The sequence below is a fragment of the Ailuropoda melanoleuca genome, chromosome 1, assembly GCF_002007445.2.
Source record: "Ailuropoda melanoleuca isolate Jingjing chromosome 1, ASM200744v2, whole genome shotgun sequence".
NCBI lineage: Eukaryota > Metazoa > Chordata > Mammalia > Carnivora > Ursidae > Ailuropoda > Ailuropoda melanoleuca.
In genome coordinates, this window is record NC_048218.1 from 134103664 (window position 1) to 134122942 (window position 19279).

Consider the following 19279-nt stretch of genomic DNA (forward strand, 5'->3'; position numbering starts at 1 on the left):
TAAGATTTATTGTCATCTATGAAAACAATTTTATCTGTCCCTAAGAAAATGACTTCTATAGCTAGCCTACTGTCTTATAGTTAACAAAGCATATAAAATATTTCAGCTTCTTTCATTCCATTAACCCTGTGAGACAGGTCTTGAAACCTCTCAATTGTACAGATGAGATAAAAGGAGACTCAGGGAACATAAGCACCTTGGCTAAAGTCATGAAGATGGCTTTAATTCCAAGTTTTCTGACCCAAGTTTGGTGCTTTCTTAATGAGAAATATTCTGTGTCCCTGCAGTTCAGAGATCAGAACTGACTATGGTCAATTATCTACACATGGGCAGGTATAAGGGACACAGAATTCAAGCTTAATATAGCAAATATGCTTCTTACCATCAAAGATCTCCAAAGTAGAAGTAAACATGATCTTTTCTCCACTTATGTAAAACACTATGCCAAACACTATATTTAATGTTTCTGGTACATTATTTCTAAATCTGACTATTATTATCTAAATTTCCCTACTGAGAACACCAAGCTACTAAAAGTTAAACAATGTATCCAGGCAGTCAAGTACAACAGCTGAATTTAAATCCTGACCTGTCTGACTTGAAAAACATTGTCTGTGTATGTGGGACATGCTGAAGCATTGGCTGATAAAGATCTAGTATGAATATTAAAGACAGTTCAGCATCCTTGCTTCCAAAATAACCACTCCAATTCACACACACACTACAAGGTAGCCTCTTAACGGCATACTGACTAGAGAAATCCAGAAATTTAAGTATAGAAGCAATTGTTCATCAAGAAGCAGTATTGCTTGAACATACATAAGTATTTCAAGGTACGCTACCCTTGTTAATAAAAGCAATCAGATTACGGTATGGATTATTACACTAAAAAATGTACAAAACAGGACAATTATTTAGTTTTCTTGATATCCCCATCAGAAATATTATGACTCAAACATACTTTTCCTCTGATTAATTTCAAAATAAGTGGATAAAAAAGATAAATATATTTCTTTGTCCTGGCAACACAGCTAATCATGAATGTCCTGACAAAGTAAGTCTGATATCACTGCATCCCGAAATAATACATGACAACCTACCAGTCCAGGTGCCCCAAGCTTACATTTTTCTTTCCATAAGATAGATTCCTAAATATTTATTAGGAAATCTTTGTGTTAACGTGAAATGTGATCTTTTGTCATGTGTGCCTGACATACCAGCTTGCAGGAATTTTGAGAAATCTCATACTAATGACCAATCCGTACCTGGTAATCCCCCAGGACCAAGAACAAGGAAGCTCACTCATCTGTGTGGTGTGTTTCTTGATCTCCAACCTTGATCACTGCCATGCCATCTGTAACATATGCCAAAAAAGCATAAGCAGAAATAGAGACTTTCTTGCCTAGGAATATTCTCCCTTAAGTTACACAGGAGTGCGTCTTCTAACAATACTACTGGAATTAACTCTCCTACCATAGACTTCTTCATAACAAGGATTTCCGGAGGCCAACTTCTCACATCAACACTGCCACTCCAAAAACAGCTAGCCTCACCTTCACACCAATCACTGATAGTCAACCATAAAGCCAACAGCATTTTCTTGCCACAAACCCTGTCAAATCATCTTTACAAACAGCTAGCTATCTGGATCAATATCACCTACACTGAAACAATTAGAAACTAAGAACTTAACAATATCCATGAATTAGAATTTATGCTACAGGCATATTTCCTCACAGAATAACAAACAGATGAACAAAAGATAAATTCATTGTTTACAGGTATAATGACCGAGAAGAAGCTAACTTTCCCTACAGTCCAAGGTAAAACTAAAAGCAAGCAGTGGACATCAATGGTTTTAAACTCTGGCTCTCCTATTCTACCTCCCTGCTGACTCATTAAAAGGTTCTTGAAGCTACATTTAGATCTTAACACTATATTCCTATCTTGGCTCCAAATGGCTTTCTAAAAATCTTCCAAACAAATTTTATTTAATCATCAATAATAATAATATAGATACAAGTTATCTTCAAAATCAAATGATTGTTTTGGGTTCATTGAATAGAAGCTATTTAGTTCTTATGGATTTATTGTTCTTTTATAGAAATTGATGAAATTTTAAAAGTATCATGTCAATAATGTATTTCACTATTAGGATATACAACACTAAAAAAAAATTGTAGAATGAGTTCAAGAACTTCAGTGATTAAATGAAACTTAGAACCAATGATATGTACATGGAGGATTACATCTGGCCCATTATATTTTCTAAACAAAATTTTATTTTATTTACATTTTCTACTCTGCCTTTTCTGGGGATATAATATTGTTAGAAGTTGATATAAAATGATACAAAATTGTTAATAAGTTGAAAAATTGCTATGTGTATTTTTTTTACTGTCCTAACTTATTTTATTGTAGTGATTCAGAATACGATTATTAAATCTCTAGGTAGGACAAGGGTCCAGTATTGTTAATGCATTTAAGACTCAAACAGTCATGACTCAGTATAAAAAGATATATTTTTCCCCAAGTTAATCTATTCCTTCTATACGATCACTATCAGATTTCAACAGAAATTTTCATGAAAATTCATAAGATTGTGAAATGTGTATGAAAGGTCATACATTAAGAATTATCCCAAGAGGATTTTGAAGAACAGTAGTATGGTACCTACCATGTGTCAGGACCTAATATAAAGGTATCATAATTAAAACAGTGTGACAATGATGTTTGGATAGACAACAGACCAGTAGACTAGAAAAAAGATATCATAAAAGACCCACATATGTATAAAAAAAAATTAAATATCTGACTGATGGAGCACTGTAGATCGCTGGGAGTAATGACACACTATTCAATAAATGGAGCACACACAACTGATTATCTTTATTGTGGGGGAAAAAATTAGAGTTTCTACTCAGACCACAAATAGATTAAAACAACTTAATTCTACGTCTATCAGGACATTATGTGAAAAGTGAGAAAAATTTTATGATTTTTAGAAGGAAATACAGAGCAAAATTTTTAAGGCTTTTGGGCAAGGACAATTTCCTAAACAATACAGAACATTTATAAAATTTAACAGAAACAAAATGATAAACTTGACCATATTAAAATTTCAATTTGTGTAAAAATAAACAAAAGGACAAACAAAAAATACAAGTCCTGTACTGCGAGAAGACATCTACAGCCCACTTACTTGACAAAGGATTACCAGAATATATAAGATTCCCTCAAATTCAATTTGAAACACACAAACTAATCCAATTAAAGAATAAGCAAAAGAACAGGCAAAATGCAGATGAGAAAAAACCAAGAGTTAACAAGATTAATAAAATATTATCACATTCAACAGTACCAAATGGAAGGTAAACAAAAACAACAGACACCATCCCACATTACATTTGAAAAAGAAAATTTAGTGAAAGGGACTAAAGATGTAGAGAAACAAGGAGACTCATTTACTACTCACAAATGTAAAAACATCTTAACACTGTGGACAGCAACTCGGAAAAATCAACTACTGTTGAAAAAACCATACAACATTCTCCTACATTATTTAACAAGGTAGTCATTATAACCAGAAATTTAACTTGTAGAAGAAATTCCTCCACATGTGCATAAGGAGACTGCTTCAAAAAATTAATTATAGCATTGCTTGAAATAGTTAAAAAAAACCTCATAAATAACTCAAATAATCAGAGAATGTTTAAATTGCAATAGAGATGTACAATAATAGAATGGTAGAGATGTACAATAATAGAATTCTGCCCCATAGTGAAAATAAATGAACTAGAGCCACATGTACCACTTTGGATAAATTGTATAAATTTCATGTGACTAAGAGAAGTTGCAAAAATACATGAAGGTATTTATATAAAAATTTCAGAAACAAGCAAGATATGAAGAGTTTATGAATACATACATAAAACTGTGAAGAAGAAAAGCAAGTGAAAGAGTAACCTCAAATTAGGTCTGGTAATCTATTCTGGAATAGTACGGGAAGTCTGGGACAAGACAGGTGACTACAGGAGGTCTTAATTGACTTATATGTATCCCTTTCCCCTAAAAATATGAAAAAATATGGCAAGATGTTGATAAAATAAATATGGTGGGTATATGGCTACACAGGTCTGCCATATTATTCTCTGTTTTTTTGTGCACTCAAACATTTGTAATCAAAATTGCAAGTCAGCACCCCTTAAGTGCTAAGTTGCATACATCTAACCATGAAATTTTGAGAAGCTCCCCCAGACCCGCTCCCATCCAGGAAGGTGGAAAAGAAGGTGTGGGATGTTCAGCTGGGCATCTCAAGAAATGAGGAGGTAAAAAGTGTGAATAAGCTGTGTGAGGCTTAAAAGGTAATTTCCCTGACTGGGGAGGGGGCTCAGACTGAGAAAAAACATGTCTTCTTCTAATGAATCAGAGACCATCAAACCCTGACTTTTTGTGGTTATTGTGTAGTTGGAAACATTCAACCACAGAGTTGTTTTAGTAAAATTCACAAGACTGAGAGCAAAACACACTCACCATTTAAGTGCAAATAAATCAGAAACGTGTCAGGCAACAAACATTTCCACAAAGCACTTGCTATTTTGAGTTTAGATTTTAATGTCTAATTTAAAACTCCTCTGTTCTGTGCCCTTCACCCTCTTACAATGCTTTTGGGCCAGAGAAGAACTGCCAGAGAAAAATCTTCTCCTCACACTCTGCCACCGCACAGAGCTGTGCTGCATTTTCCAGATACGAGTTGTTTTTTTTTTCTGTATCAGTAACAATCCAATATCGCACCCCCCCACTCCAGAGATCTTAATTTAAATTCTAAGCAAAGAAAAACTCAAACAAAATAAAACCCAAAAGCCTAGAGTAAATTTATGTAAATTTATGAGCAGTTAAGCTCAAAGTTGTAAGAATGTGTGCCCAGAGGAAATGGTTTCTATTTTGTACATTTTTTTCCTGAAAAGGTAATCAAAAATGGTAATTAACCAAAAATAGATGCTGTCTTAAATGTACATGGTTCTTTACAAACAGTAGAATGTGACTACCTGTATTATTATTTGCTTCACAAAATCCTGCGAGGAGTAACATCTCAATTAGTATACAACATTTGTAATCAAAAATTAATTATTTAACACTCATATCTATATATGTTATTTAAAATCTTGTTTTATTTGACACTGTGCTGGGCACTGGGTATGCAGGGAAAAAACCTCATTGTTAAGGGACACAAAGGATCCATGCACAAGTGACATTTGCACAAATGGATGGAACACAGAACCGACCCTGGTCTTCATCAGATAAAAACAAAATAAAACAAAGTCTTTGCTTGTCATGAGGCATAGATAATTGTATTATGGACTCCTCAAATTTGGAAATGGTTGGTACTTTGATCTGAGAACAACATACAGTTATTTTTAAGGAAAGTTCTTTTTTTTTTTAATAAAGGATGTCATGAATTCAAAAATTGTAATCATATCGAATAGGTTTCACTAGGTAAAACAGAGAAAAGAGAGTTTATTACAGAGGAAGCATCTAATTTTTTGAGGCTGTTGGTTAAGGTACTGATTATACTGAACCTTGTATTGATATTGTACTATGAATCAGGTTTATAATCATTTCTCTAAAAATAAAAATTTAAAATGGAAGTGGCAAGTTTTAAATATATATTCAAAGTCCGTATATTCAAGTGTAATTTCAGATGCTCAAATTAGTTCAAAGAGAAATAACAATATCAAAGGAGAAAATGAGATGATATCATACACCACTTAAAGCCCCAATACTGATGAGCATTACACAGCCTCAACACTGTTGATATGAAGTTGTTTAAAATTTTAATCCTAAAGCAAAGAGCAAGAAATGGCACTTTAGAAACTTAAATTTGTAGTTAAGTTCCGCAGATATTTTTGTCGTCATCTTTTTTTTTCCAACAGAAAACTGACCTTATGCATTAAAAGGAAGAACAACAGGTTGCAAAATATCATTCTTGGCCTGGTATTTGCTTAAGAATGTTTAGTAATGTTGCAGAGAAATAAGTATTAAGATTGTGGAAGATTAGTTTCCCTCGAGTATCTGACTGTGTAAGTTCTTTCAGAAAATTACAGAATTTTGTAAAACTAAAAGATTGGCTCAGGAAATTTTGATTAACGTAATGCTCCCTAACTGCTTTTTTAATTTCAGGGGATGGCACAAGCCTCTATTATGAGTGCTTAAAAACAAATAGCCTAATGATTCTGCAATAATAATTATTGCTAATTATCAGCATTCAGAAACACATCATTTTCCTACCTTATTTAACAAGATAGACAACCTTGTTCAGAAAGATTTTTCAAAAAACAATGAATAAAAATCTTCTTCAGGAAGTATAGGGGTTTTTTTTTCCCCCTTCATTATATAAGTCAGTACTTTGAGAATAGCACTTGGCTTATGAGCATTGGAAAACCTACATGACTGGTCAGTAGGTTTTAAATGCACAAATCCAGAGAATAAAAAGCTAGAGGAAAACTGCAAATACTCTTGCTCTTCCAAAAGTCAACACAATCAGAATCCATGACATTGAGTGCTACAACAGTGTAAGCATGTGAGACACTGATGAGTCTGAAAAGCCTACTGTAGGAGAAATAACCAAACTTAGAAAAAAGAGTAAGGTCAACCTGCTTTTTAGCAAGAGCTTCGTTGTATGGAGTGGGGAAAAAAATACAGTCTAAGAATTCTATGGTCAACCAAATGTCATTCATGTTTTCAATCAGCTGGAAGATAATTTAAATCATAAAAGGCTCAGTGTACATACTTTTGTATTCAGAAATTCAGAAAGGTACACTTGGAAGACATCAAATCAATTTCTAAGTCTCCCTGGTATTCATTCTACAGATGGAGATATACAGTTACATACACACAAACATATATTTTATCTATTTATTCATATACATATAACTTTTCCTTAGGAAAGAAAATAATTTTAAACTATGGTGAATTAACCATCTTTACTGCCTTCAATAAATAAAATTTTATGATGGTCACAAAAAATTTTAAATATTAAAAAATCCACTAGACTCCAGTGATATACACTTGGTATTGTTATAGTGAAGCCTTACCTCAGGCATAAAAATCAAAATTGTGTTTTAACCAATCTACTGCTCTGAAATTTTATGATAATCTATCAAAGATTGAAGGTGAAGGCTCTAAGGATACAATGTATGAATAAAGCACATAGTTACAGACAAAACAAAAACTATGTAAATATAAATACATATACATAAACATACATATTCTGAAAATATACTGGTCAAACAAGATGAGTCCTTGTGGATTCCCATTTGGACTCATGGCCTTCTAGTTAGTTCATCTTTGCATATAAAAGGAATAAACTTTTATCATTTTAGCCTGGTGGCACAGAACACAGGTATAGCCTGTGGATGGTCTGTATGTTAAAGTAACTCCTTAAAATATTAAATGTTTCAAAAACAGGATCTAACTATTGAACCAAGACAGCATAATGAATCTAATAGAAAGGAACACTATCAAGTGTTTTATTAAAGACCTATGTTGAAAGAGTAAATAAAGCAAAGCTAGAAATCATAAATAACAAATTATGGGTGTGCATTTTATAAGAACTGGACTCCAACCAGAGGATCTTTGCTCACTGAAAGGGCCTGGTTTGGCACTTCGGCAAATCTTTGGGAGAATTACTAAATAAATAATTAAAATAAAATCTTAAATAATATGTGTGTAGCTTTTAATGATTTCCCACTCAAACCAAATAGGTAGACTGACAATTACTTCTTCCTAAAAGGATGAGAAATTTTGTAGCAGTTTGAGCATATAAAATTTTAGGTTCATTTCAATTTTCTCTCTTGAATTAATCTGTATTATATCTATTTTTTAAATTTAAATTTATGAACTTAAAAATAGCCACATAAGCTACCAAGTACAAAGAGTATCATTTCATAACAGTATGCTTCACTGAAACTGTTTTTCAAATCATCTTGATTTGTAGTATTTCCCAGTTTCAATGGTGTAAATAAAGTGAAGAGTATCTTTCTTCAAGTATCTTTGCAAAACCATACCACAGACAGTTGCTGCAATTTTTTATTTTAAAATAAAAACATTATATACATTTCCTTCTGGAGTATGCTGTATGAAAATGATCACATTCACCCATTCTTAAAAATGGTCTCATTTTAAAAAAATGGTGTAAATTTCTATAGCTTAAGTAGATTGCAACACCTGAAGACTAGCGTTAGGCGTGATAGGATTGTAGTCATAGACACTTTATACAGACTCAGTGCTCCGTTCATAATTGTTATATCTTGATTCACATAGTCTTTACCTTATTTTAGCTATCTGGCTAATTCTCCTACCTTTTCCTGTTTTATGAATGACATTAGAATATTTGTAATAATATGCTTTCGGTTACATATTAGGGAATGTCATGGTAAACTGGCATTCTGAAAACCAACAAGCAAATAAACTAACAAAACAGGCCTAATTTTCACATTTATCTATTTTCACTTTTTAAATACTCCCATCATGATCAATTCAAGCCATCAAGGTGATGTCAGTGAATGTGAAGTTGGGAAGAACATATCTTAGTGAATTGGTACAAGCTGGCTCCAGTAGGACACTGTGATGAATCAATAATGCCTCAAGTTTATTTATTCTAACAGTCTATCAAAATACCCAGGGACGTTTTAGGTAGGTTCCAATACATTTAGGAAAATGACAGTGAATCATTTTAGCATAATTAAATGTTAAGCAATAGGCTACATTTTGTAAAACTATGAAATGACAGAAAAAAAACTTCCGAATAAGTATTTTGAGTAAAATAAAATGATAGGTTGAGGTTATTTTATGATAAAAAATATTCATCATAAGCAATATAATTGAAAACTTGTAAACTATATGTTAGAGTTTGGAAAATGCGAATGACATTTAATTAACAAGTGAAAATAATCATTATGAATTTTGAAAATCAAGCATTTTATAACATTTGAAAGAAAGTGATAAAATATATTTTTATGGCCCTTTCGATACACCTGTGAAGTTCATTTTTTGAAATGCTTTTAATGTAATATGGTGTATAGTATCTAGAAGTAGACAGTAACCTACCACAGGAGTTGGCAAATTTTTTCTATAAAGATCCAGAGAGTACATATTTTAGTCTTTATACACCTTTTAGTCTTTGTCATGAATACAGTTCTGCTATTGTAGTGGAAAATACCCATGTTCAACATGTAAACTGACGATCCTGGCTGTGTTCCAATAAACATTGTTTACAGAAATAAGCAGCAGATAAATTTGGTCTATGGGCTGTTCATAGTTGGCTGACCTGAATTTAGTGTGTATTGAATCATCTGGTATTTTACAGTTCTGATTTCAATATAATTTTTTTTAGTATTTATAAAAAATCAATCCCAATGATGAAAGTATTTTTTTAAATAATATTGCCCAAGTCAGTAAACAATATTGACTAATCAGTGTTTCTTAAACAAGATAATCCCATAGCAAACCAACAGCCAAAAGGACAATGCGATTGAAAATAAAATGAATATAATTGTGAACACATTTTCTTTTATATTACTATACCAAAATTTTATAATTAACTATAAGGACAGAGGTTTACCTAGGCAGTAAATAAAGACGAAACTTACATTTGAACTTAAAAATATATTTAATATGAGTACATTCATTTTAATTTACTATGAAATCCTTATTCTTACCTTCTATAAGTTTCCCTGTCTGTTCTGCACTTCCTCCAGGAAGAATTTTGGCAATATAGGCTCCAATTTCTCCACTATGTCCAGGGATTTCTTTACCACCCACAATTCTAATTCCTAATCCATTACCTGTATTGAAAAATTAGCAAATTATTAGTCATAATTTAAAGGGACAACAGTTATCACAAGTTATAAGGTGGACAACAAGTGGGCTCTGGTACCCAGAAGCTATCTACAACATGAATATTGGGACTGGACATTAATAACAGAAGTATGTTATTTTGAATTCAATAATAGTTGATATGAAATAGGACATTCTGAGATTCTGGTAGAATGTATGATAAATCACCTGATATTAAAAAATGTTTTTTTTTAAATTCATCCATATCATCAAGATATGACACAAATATCTTTGTCCATTTTTGACCAGATACTTTGTAAAAATATAGTATGTAGAGGTTTTCACTATAAGAAATTCCAGAGCATACAGTTCACTTACAAAATTGAGGAGCATTTCACTTAAAAAGGCAGTTATTGCTATCATAAATTGAGAAGACACAATCCAAGCATATGATTGCAAATGATAAAATGAAAGCACGATTATAACTTGTGAATTACTAATTATTATTCACTTTTTAGCCTTAACTCATTGACTAACACTGTCTGTGCATTAGCATGGCACTTACTGCAAGGCACAATAAAATTATTCTTCACTGACGAAGAACTTAGTAAACTTTTTATTTCACGGAACACATTTTTCTGTAATAATCACTTGGAGAAAAAGATGGAGAATGATTATTATGTGAAAACTAAGACAGAAATGAACTTGATGTTTTAAGTTCATATTTTCTTTTTAATCAGCTAAAAATTAGCAAGTGTATATATATACAGCACCAGATATATATTTTTTACCAATGTCAAGGATATTTAAAAATAAAAGTACTAAAAGAAAGCAGAATAATTCTTCTTAAATGAAGATACAATTATTTCTTTAAATTAAACTTCTTTCCTTTCACTGATTGAAGTACCATTTTCAACTCTTTCAAAATCTCTAAATTTTAAAAGTCAACTCTCTTATAGTTTCAGTTCCCTTCCCACTTTACTCTTCAAAAACAATCCCTGTAGTCAGCATTAACACAGTACAAACATTCAACAACCAGTAACACTGGATTATGAAATCCTTCTGTCATCTACCTAGTATATTTTGGTAAAACATCATTCTCAGGTTGTAATATGGTTCCAAAGGAATTTCCCCTCTCCTTTTCTTCCTTGTTTTTACCCTCTTTTCTCTCTCTCTACTTGTCTCCCTCTTTTTACTTCTTTACCAGTGTAAGTGTTCTGAAGATTTAGCCTCAAAACAAAAATAAAACAAAAGAAATTAATTGTATGCATCTAAGTTTCCTGCTGTTGTCAAGGGGTCAGAGTTAAATAAGATACTAGCATTCTCTGGTCCCACTTGTGGAGCTTTTCTGTCACCAGGTTCTTGGTCCATTGCTACCACTATGAGTAGAGATTAATTTATGATACACATTGAATATAACTGGGTGAATACAGAACATCAACTAATATATGACCTGGTTTCAACTAAGTCTGCATAGAAACAGTTGAGTTCTTAGACAGTATGCTTTAAGGATTCACCAGGACTGATCCTACAGTAAGACATCAGACAGATACAAATAAAGGGTAGAAGATGAAGAAAAGTTCTTAGCCACTCTTTATTCAATTAGTTTAGCCTATTTTTTAGTGTGTGAAGGACATTTTGGACATTACAAAATGAGGATTTTAAAATAGCTGGCCATAATTAACGGGTTTTTTCATGGAATTTATCTGTAAAAAATAAAAATAGTTTCTTAAAGACTTGATTTCACTTTCCATGATTCAACCACTCAGAGCTGTATTTTGCCACTTGTTAAACTTTTCATAAAAACATACACAGATACTGAATTTCTAATGTGGTCAGTGTATCCAGAGCAATTTTAAGATGTGGTCAGTCTCAGATCCTAAAAGATGATTTATGACATTTCCTTAGTGTATAGGCAAATATTCAAGATCATAGCTTATATCAAAATTTATCACAATGCTAGGTATAGGAGAGTACAGTAGGGTAGAGTGCTCAAGGCATTTGATTTTAATTATTTCTTTTTAAGCTTAAAAAGGAGAATGTAAACATAGCCCACGAAAAACAATTTCAGCATTATATATTATAGGGCACAGCCATATGCTTAGGATCTACACATGGAATTGTTACACCTTGTAAAGGTATAGCTAAAAGAGTAGTTGTGGAACTCTAAATTCTATTAATTGGCATAAGTGACTATTTTTAAAGATTTGGTTACAGTTCCATTCTGTAGATGAAAATGTCTTAAGAGTTAAGTAGTTGGATCCCTAGTACCATTTGATTTTAGGTGACTGAGTACACTCTAAAACCCTGTAGTAAAGGATCAGTGGAAGGAAATCATAATTACAGCCATCTTCATAAAGTAGCACAATATAATACTTATTTAATTTTGTAAAATACAGCCTCATACTACTGAATTCTAATGCTCAAAACACTTTCTAAATACATGTTATAAGCCTCAATATCTTTGGTAAAATGAAAGTAATGTTCAGTCATGACAATACTGTGAGAAACGAAATTTTATATATAAAGAAACCACTTCAAGCACATACTAAATTTTCAAGAATTATGGTTGCTCTGGTTGATGTCATGGTTGCTGCTATGTTTTTCATGTATACAATAAAGTAGCATAGAAATATTAAAATTTGTGATAAAATGATAGAAAGTAAAAAGACTCAGAAAGTATAACAGTTTTTGGTTATTTTACAGTAGTTACATGTATCCTAATTTGGACATAATGAATATAAAGTTAATTTATATGATTTCTAATTATTTAAATCTGGACATTCTGATTTCACATTTCTATACTCGCACTTTGATATTTTATGTATTAAATGCAGAAAAATTTAACAAAAATACTTCTATAAAAATAAAACACCCCAAGTCAAATCTACATTGCAGAATTTAATAAAAGATTTGGTAAATTCAAGAAGCAACATTAATTTTTAACTGACATGCTCATATCTGAAAGGTCCTTGATAAATGATGTTTATATTATCAATGTTTTTCAACTTTTGACAAATTTTTATCAATATAAATTCCTTTTGCCTCTCTATTTATATTCTACCTAAGAACATTAATAAAATGTTTCCTTAGTTAGATGCCTTGAAAATACAGTGGTTTTGCTCAAGTGAACAGTGCAGCAGGTTAGAGAGACCAGTAGACACCAAGAAAACACAGAAGCTTTAATAAAAGACTGTCAAAAGTTACAGTATTTTCACAACATATTAGCAGAGATATTGTTGAAGAAGTCTTAAAGAGAAATCTAACTTTCAGAAATCCTTTAAAGTATGTAGAGAATATTTTTAAGAAAAGAGAAGTTCAATGATGGATGTAGCAAAATCATTAAGAAAAAGTATTACCTTAATAACCTTAGGATTATATTTAAATGTACCAGTCTTTTTAAGTCTTTATTATAATTATGAGGTAAATATACTATTATGTGGTCACGTTTAATGTTCCAGGCCAAGATGGCAACATAGGAGGTTCCTGAACTCACCTCGTCCCATGGACACACCGAATCTACAGCTACACGTGGAGCAATTCCCTCTGAAAAAAATCCAGAAACTAGCTGAGTGACTCCTACATACTGGGTCAATGAGAAAAACAAACAAACAAACAAAAAACCCCACAGAAAAACAGGTTTTGGCATACCTTCAACTACTGGGAGCCATTAAGAACGAAGAAGGCAGCTTGGACAATCACTAAGATTTGAGAGACAACCAAAAGCTCAGACCGGGCTGAATCATAATGTTTATTTCCTACATGAAACCATTGCATCAAGACTAAGAGAGGTGACTGTTTTATCTAATGCTTAGAAACCAATACAGAGAGTCAAAACAACTGAAGTAACAGAGGAATATGTTCCAAACAAGAGAACAAGATAAAATTCCAGAAAAGGACCTCAGTGAAGTAGAGAGAAGTTATTTGATAAAAAGTTCAATATAATGGTTACAATGATGTTCACTGAAGTTAGCAGAACAATGCATGAAAAAAGTGAAAATTTCAACAAACAGAATATATTAGAAGGTACCAAACAGAAATCACAGAGCTGAAGAATAAAATATATGAACTGCAAAAAAGAGGGGTTTAATATCAGACCAGAGAAGTGGAAGAAAAGATAATTAACTCAAAAACAGGGCAGTGGAAGTCATCTAAGAAGAGGAGCAAAGAGAAAAAAAGAATGAAGAGTGAAAATAGATTAAGGGATTCATAAGATACCATCAAATTGAAAGGCACCCTATAGAATGGAAAAAAATGACAAATCATATTTCTGATAAGGGGTTAATATAAAAACATAAACTCATATATATAGAACTCATACAACACAACAGCAAACAAACAATCTGATATAAAAATATTCAGAGGAGCTAAATAGATATTTTTCCAAAAAGGCATAAAAATGGCCAAAAGGTACATGAAAATGTGCTCAACATCACTAATCATTAGGGAAATGCAAATCAAAACCAAAATGAGATATTACTATGCATCTGTTAGAATGGCTATTACCAAAAATATAAGAGATAGCAAGTGTTGACAAAGATGTGGAGAAAAGGGAACCCTGGTAGGAATGTAAATTGGTTACAGCCACTATGGAAAACTGCGTAGAGCTTCTTCAAAAAGTTAAAAATAGAACTACCCAGGTCTGGTTATCTAGCCAAAGGAAAAGAAACAGGGATTCAAAGAGTTATCTTCACTACCATGTTCATTACAGCATTATTCACAATAGCCAAGATACAGAAACAACTCAAGTGTTTGTTGATGGATGACTGGATAAAGAAGATATATATATGTATATATATACACAATGGAATATTATTGAGTCATGAGAATGAAAGAAATCCTGCCATTTGGGACAAGGTGGATAGCACTTGAGGGCATTATGCTCAGTGAAATAAACCAGACAGAATGACAAATACTGCATGGTATCACATGTATGTGTGGGGAAGAAGTCAAACTCATAGAAACAGAGTAGAAAAGTGGTTGCCAGGGGCTGTGAGTCAGGGAAATAAGGAGAAGTTGGTAAGAGGGTACAAAATTTTAGCTATAAAATGGAAAAGGTCTAAGGATCTAGTATAAAACACTGTGACTATGGTTGTAACACTGTATTGTGTAAGTGAAATTTGCTGAGAGTAGAAATTAAATGTTCTTATACACACACACATACATAAGATAAATACATGAGATGATGGATGTTTTAATTAACTAGATGGGAGGGATCCTTTTACAATATATATGTAAATCAAATCACCACAGTGTGCACTTTAAATATCTTAGAAATTAATAAGTCCATTATACCTCAACAAAGCTGAAATAAAAAAACCAAATAAAATAAACTGTGTATAAAATAAACATGAGCATATTAAGGAAAAACCTTTATATTTGCATTTAAATTTAAAGCTTAAATCTACTTTAATTTTATATGTATATTAACATGTTACATAAAGTATTAAAAATGTTTTTATTTTCATCTTAATATACGAAATATTTATGATGTAACCAGTAGACCATTAAGTTTAGACAAAATTAAAATACTTGGTTCATTTTGACATTATCACAAGCCACATCTAAGCATCAAGGAAAAGCAAAATTTTATCAGTGAACGCACTATCTTAGGAATAGTAGTCCTTAAATCAATGGAGTTTATTATTCACAATAAAGTTATCGCAGGATAATGATATATTACAGTTTAGTCATGTCATTAGTTGGGCTGAAGAAGAAAGATTATCTATATAAATATTAATGCTAATAAAGTACTGAAGATAATGGAAAAGGCCTCAAAGGATAGTTCAATTAAATCTATTTTTATAGTTTACACATTAATTATACTCCTGAGTGAAGCTGCAGAAGTTTATTTTTATATTCTTTCACCTACTAATTTCTAGGTTATATATTATCAATGTAAATACTTAGGAAAATACACCAACTTATATTTAAAAGCCCATAAAAATTCTCCTTTGTGTTCTTACCAATGCTACATTAATTCATTAATACTTGAACATAAAGATCCAAAGAATATTTCATTAGTTCACCATTTTTCTTTATTTTTACTAATTTTTGCTCTTTATGAGAAAAACATTCCTACAAATACAACAACACATATCAATTGCCTTAATAGCAATCCCTACTTGACTGTTTCTGGAAGCATCAAAATGGAAACACCACCTTAATACCAAATCTAATCTGACTCTAAACCTCAGCATGCAAATTACATACTCAACTATTCCTGTTAGCTTTTCCTAATCCAGTCAATTGCTCTGTAGCATTCTTTTTCCCAGTTTTAAATACACCATCCTTTACATATATGAAGGATTCAAAAAGAACATTTTTGTCACATACCCATGAACAAAAGTTTACATCATCTTTTCTAATGTAATATGACCAATAGTAAGATAAAAATGTTACACAAAGCACGTATAAAAGGCTATTCATACTCACATCATACTAGAAGAAATGGGCCCAAGTTGGACTGCCATGTGACTGAAATGGCCATTGGTATGGGAAATAAGGAAGACACATATATATACATATGCACATATACACACACACACACATATCTTCCATACATATACACACATACACATAAGTATATAAAAGATTATATATATATATGTATATATACACACATTATCTGTCATTGCACACCGAAATAATGCTCTCAGACACCAATCTGAGGGGTCATGTAGGGCTGCCTCTCCAAGGGAGAGTAGCAGCAGCTGAATTCTGCACATAGCTTTCGTTTCGTTCTTTTATCAGCAAAGGAAGGCCAGATTTATCAAAGCATGGGGAGGGAATACAAAGGGATGGCAATTATCTTGAAGCTGGAAAGCAGGCCTGTACCCGCCCTTATGCACGGGCACACAAGGAGGGGGTTATGGGATAAGGGAGAAACGGGGTGTCTGCCTAGTTATTACCCAAGGCAGGAAGGGAAGTTGAGTTATTTTCTTTCATAGCTCCTTATCTATGCCCTGCCCTAGGAGACACTGGGAACCTGTTGCTACCAGGCCACTGCATTCAACAGCCCGAGAACAGGGACACTGCTGATGTTTCAGTTGCTCCCACAATCACTCCTCAGGGCTTACAATACAATTTCTAGGAATAACCCCACACATACCTTCAAAATATATACACATATACATATGTATATAAAATATTATACACATAGATATAAAAATGTCACAAGTAACATCAGAAGACAGTGGCATTCTGGCTTTGTTGAGCAACATCTTTCAAATAAAAGATATTTTGTATACTGATAAAGTAATTTTATTAAAGGTGCATAGGATTTCTTTCTCCTGAAATACTTCAGAAATAATTCCCACCAAGAAAATTTCCCAGGACTGCCATACTCAAAAAATCATGCTTAATGCATTCAATAACACATGGGTTTGGGTTTATTTCTTTATTTTAGCTTATTTAAGGCAAATGCAAAATTATAATCATAAAGACCAAACCTGAGGGTTTTGCATGATATTCCTATAAAAGGAAATTTAAAATAAACTTAATTCATTTAGCAGCACTTAGGGTCCAAAATGAAATAATTCTTTGATATAAAATTGGATGTCACAAAATTAGAGGGTGGGGTCAGTTTATAGATATGGCCTTTTTTTTAAAGATTTTTATTTATTTGAGAGAGAGAGAGAGACAGTGAGAGCGAGGACGAGAAGGGGACAGGGAGAGGGAGAAGCAGGTGCCTAGCTGAGCAGGGAGCCCGATGCGGGGCTCGATCCCAGGATCCCCAGACCATGACCTGAGCATAAGGCAGAAGCTTAACCGACTGAGCCACCCAGGCGCCCCTATAGATATGGCCTTAACACTTACTTGTTTAGATATTGATCACATGATGACAGTCCAGGTCTGGGAGTGGGGTCATTTACTATGTGTGTAAAAGAAAACTGTTCTATCGCAAGACACTCATGTAACCCTATGCTGTCAGTGGAAATAGAACAGTTTAAATTTATATTTCTGCAATGCTATGATGAGCTTTCCAAAATAAGTGCCAGTCTTATTTAATAAAAGATAAGTAGGAAGAAAAATACTACTGTAATTCAAAACTTAGCAATCAGCATTCCTTTTGTACTTCTCGAGATAACAGAAGATTGTGGCAGATGTAATCTATCGTGACTCCCAATGAGTCACTTCCGGAATAACCCCCTCCCTTTGAGGGCAGGAGGAACCTGTGACTTAGTTCTAACCAACAGGGTCTGACAAAGGTAATGTGATAGTCATTACCACGATGACATTATCTTAGCCAACTAAGATGAGAGTTTTCTGCTGGCCCTGAAGAAGTAACCTGCCACGTGTGTGATGTTAGGCGAAAGAAACACAGGGCAGGATGCTGAGGAGCCTCTAGAACCTGAGAGTGGCCTGGCTGACAGCCAGGGAGAAAATGGGGAGCCCTATTCCATAATGGGAGGAAATGAATTCAGCCAATAACCATGGGAGCTTGGAAGGATATTCCCAAGCTCAGAACAGAATGAAGCTCAGCCAACATGTAGACTGCTGCCTTGTGAGATCCTGACCAGACATCCCAGTTGAGTTGTGCCTGGATTCTTGACCAAGAAAATTGTGAGATATTAAATGTGTGCTGTTTTAAGCCACTAAATGTGTGGTACTTCGTTACACATCAGTAGAAAATGAATACAAAGATAAAAGTTGTACCCTGAGTTTTCTGTGCACACAATATATGTGGACATTATCTTCGGAGCAAAACTTGTGGAACATTTGTGTTTATAGTAGTTACCACAGTGACCGAGCAGTGACAGAGGGCAGGAATGAAAGGGAGATAGGCTATGAAAAAAACAACTTTTGTTCCACAAAAACAGAGGATGAGCTCTGTGTATCAGTTCTGCAATACTGGGATTCTGGTATAGTAGGTGTAACAAGCATATAGCATCTAGACAACACTCAATACATAATTGGATGAATACTGAATGGATAAATACTAAAACACCTATTTTTCTCCGTGGGGCTAATGCATCAAAGATAAGGGTGTTAAAATAATACAATTGTATTATATTCTATTCTTAGAAAATCCTTATAAATTACATTATCTCTTTGGATGTTAAAAGAAAAAGAAAAAAAAAAAACAAGCAAAGCCCCCTGTGTTTATACACGACGAAAATGAAGCTTCACAAAGGTAAATGCTAAAGGCAACACCTAGTAATACAGCAAAGCCAGAGTGAAGCCCACATTCTTGCTCCAAATGAGCAAATAGCAAGGCATCTCCTATCTGGTTAGCACCAGTGCACCTGGTTTGGAATCAGAAGGGATGGGTTTGAGAGCTGCACATCCAGCAACCATTTCCCTGTTCACTTGTAGAGAGGACAGTGATGGGCGGGATTGCAATTAGGCCATTAAAAGAAGAAACCATCAAGACGGAAGAAATGTGTGGGAAACTAGCAATTCTCAGTCAAGACTGAGGAGAGGAGCAGGAAAAAACTTC

General features: G+C 33.1%; 1 protein-coding gene across 1 annotated transcript in view; it reads right to left on the minus strand.

Moving 5' to 3' along the window:
• Positions 1-19279, minus strand: part of PCLO (piccolo presynaptic cytomatrix protein) — a 378386-nt gene that overhangs the window by 100249 nt on the left and 258858 nt on the right. The window contains 1 exon segment of the mRNA XM_019798053.2: positions 9720-9845. Within this exon segment, the coding sequence (XP_019653612.2) occupies positions 9720-9845 (126 nt within the window).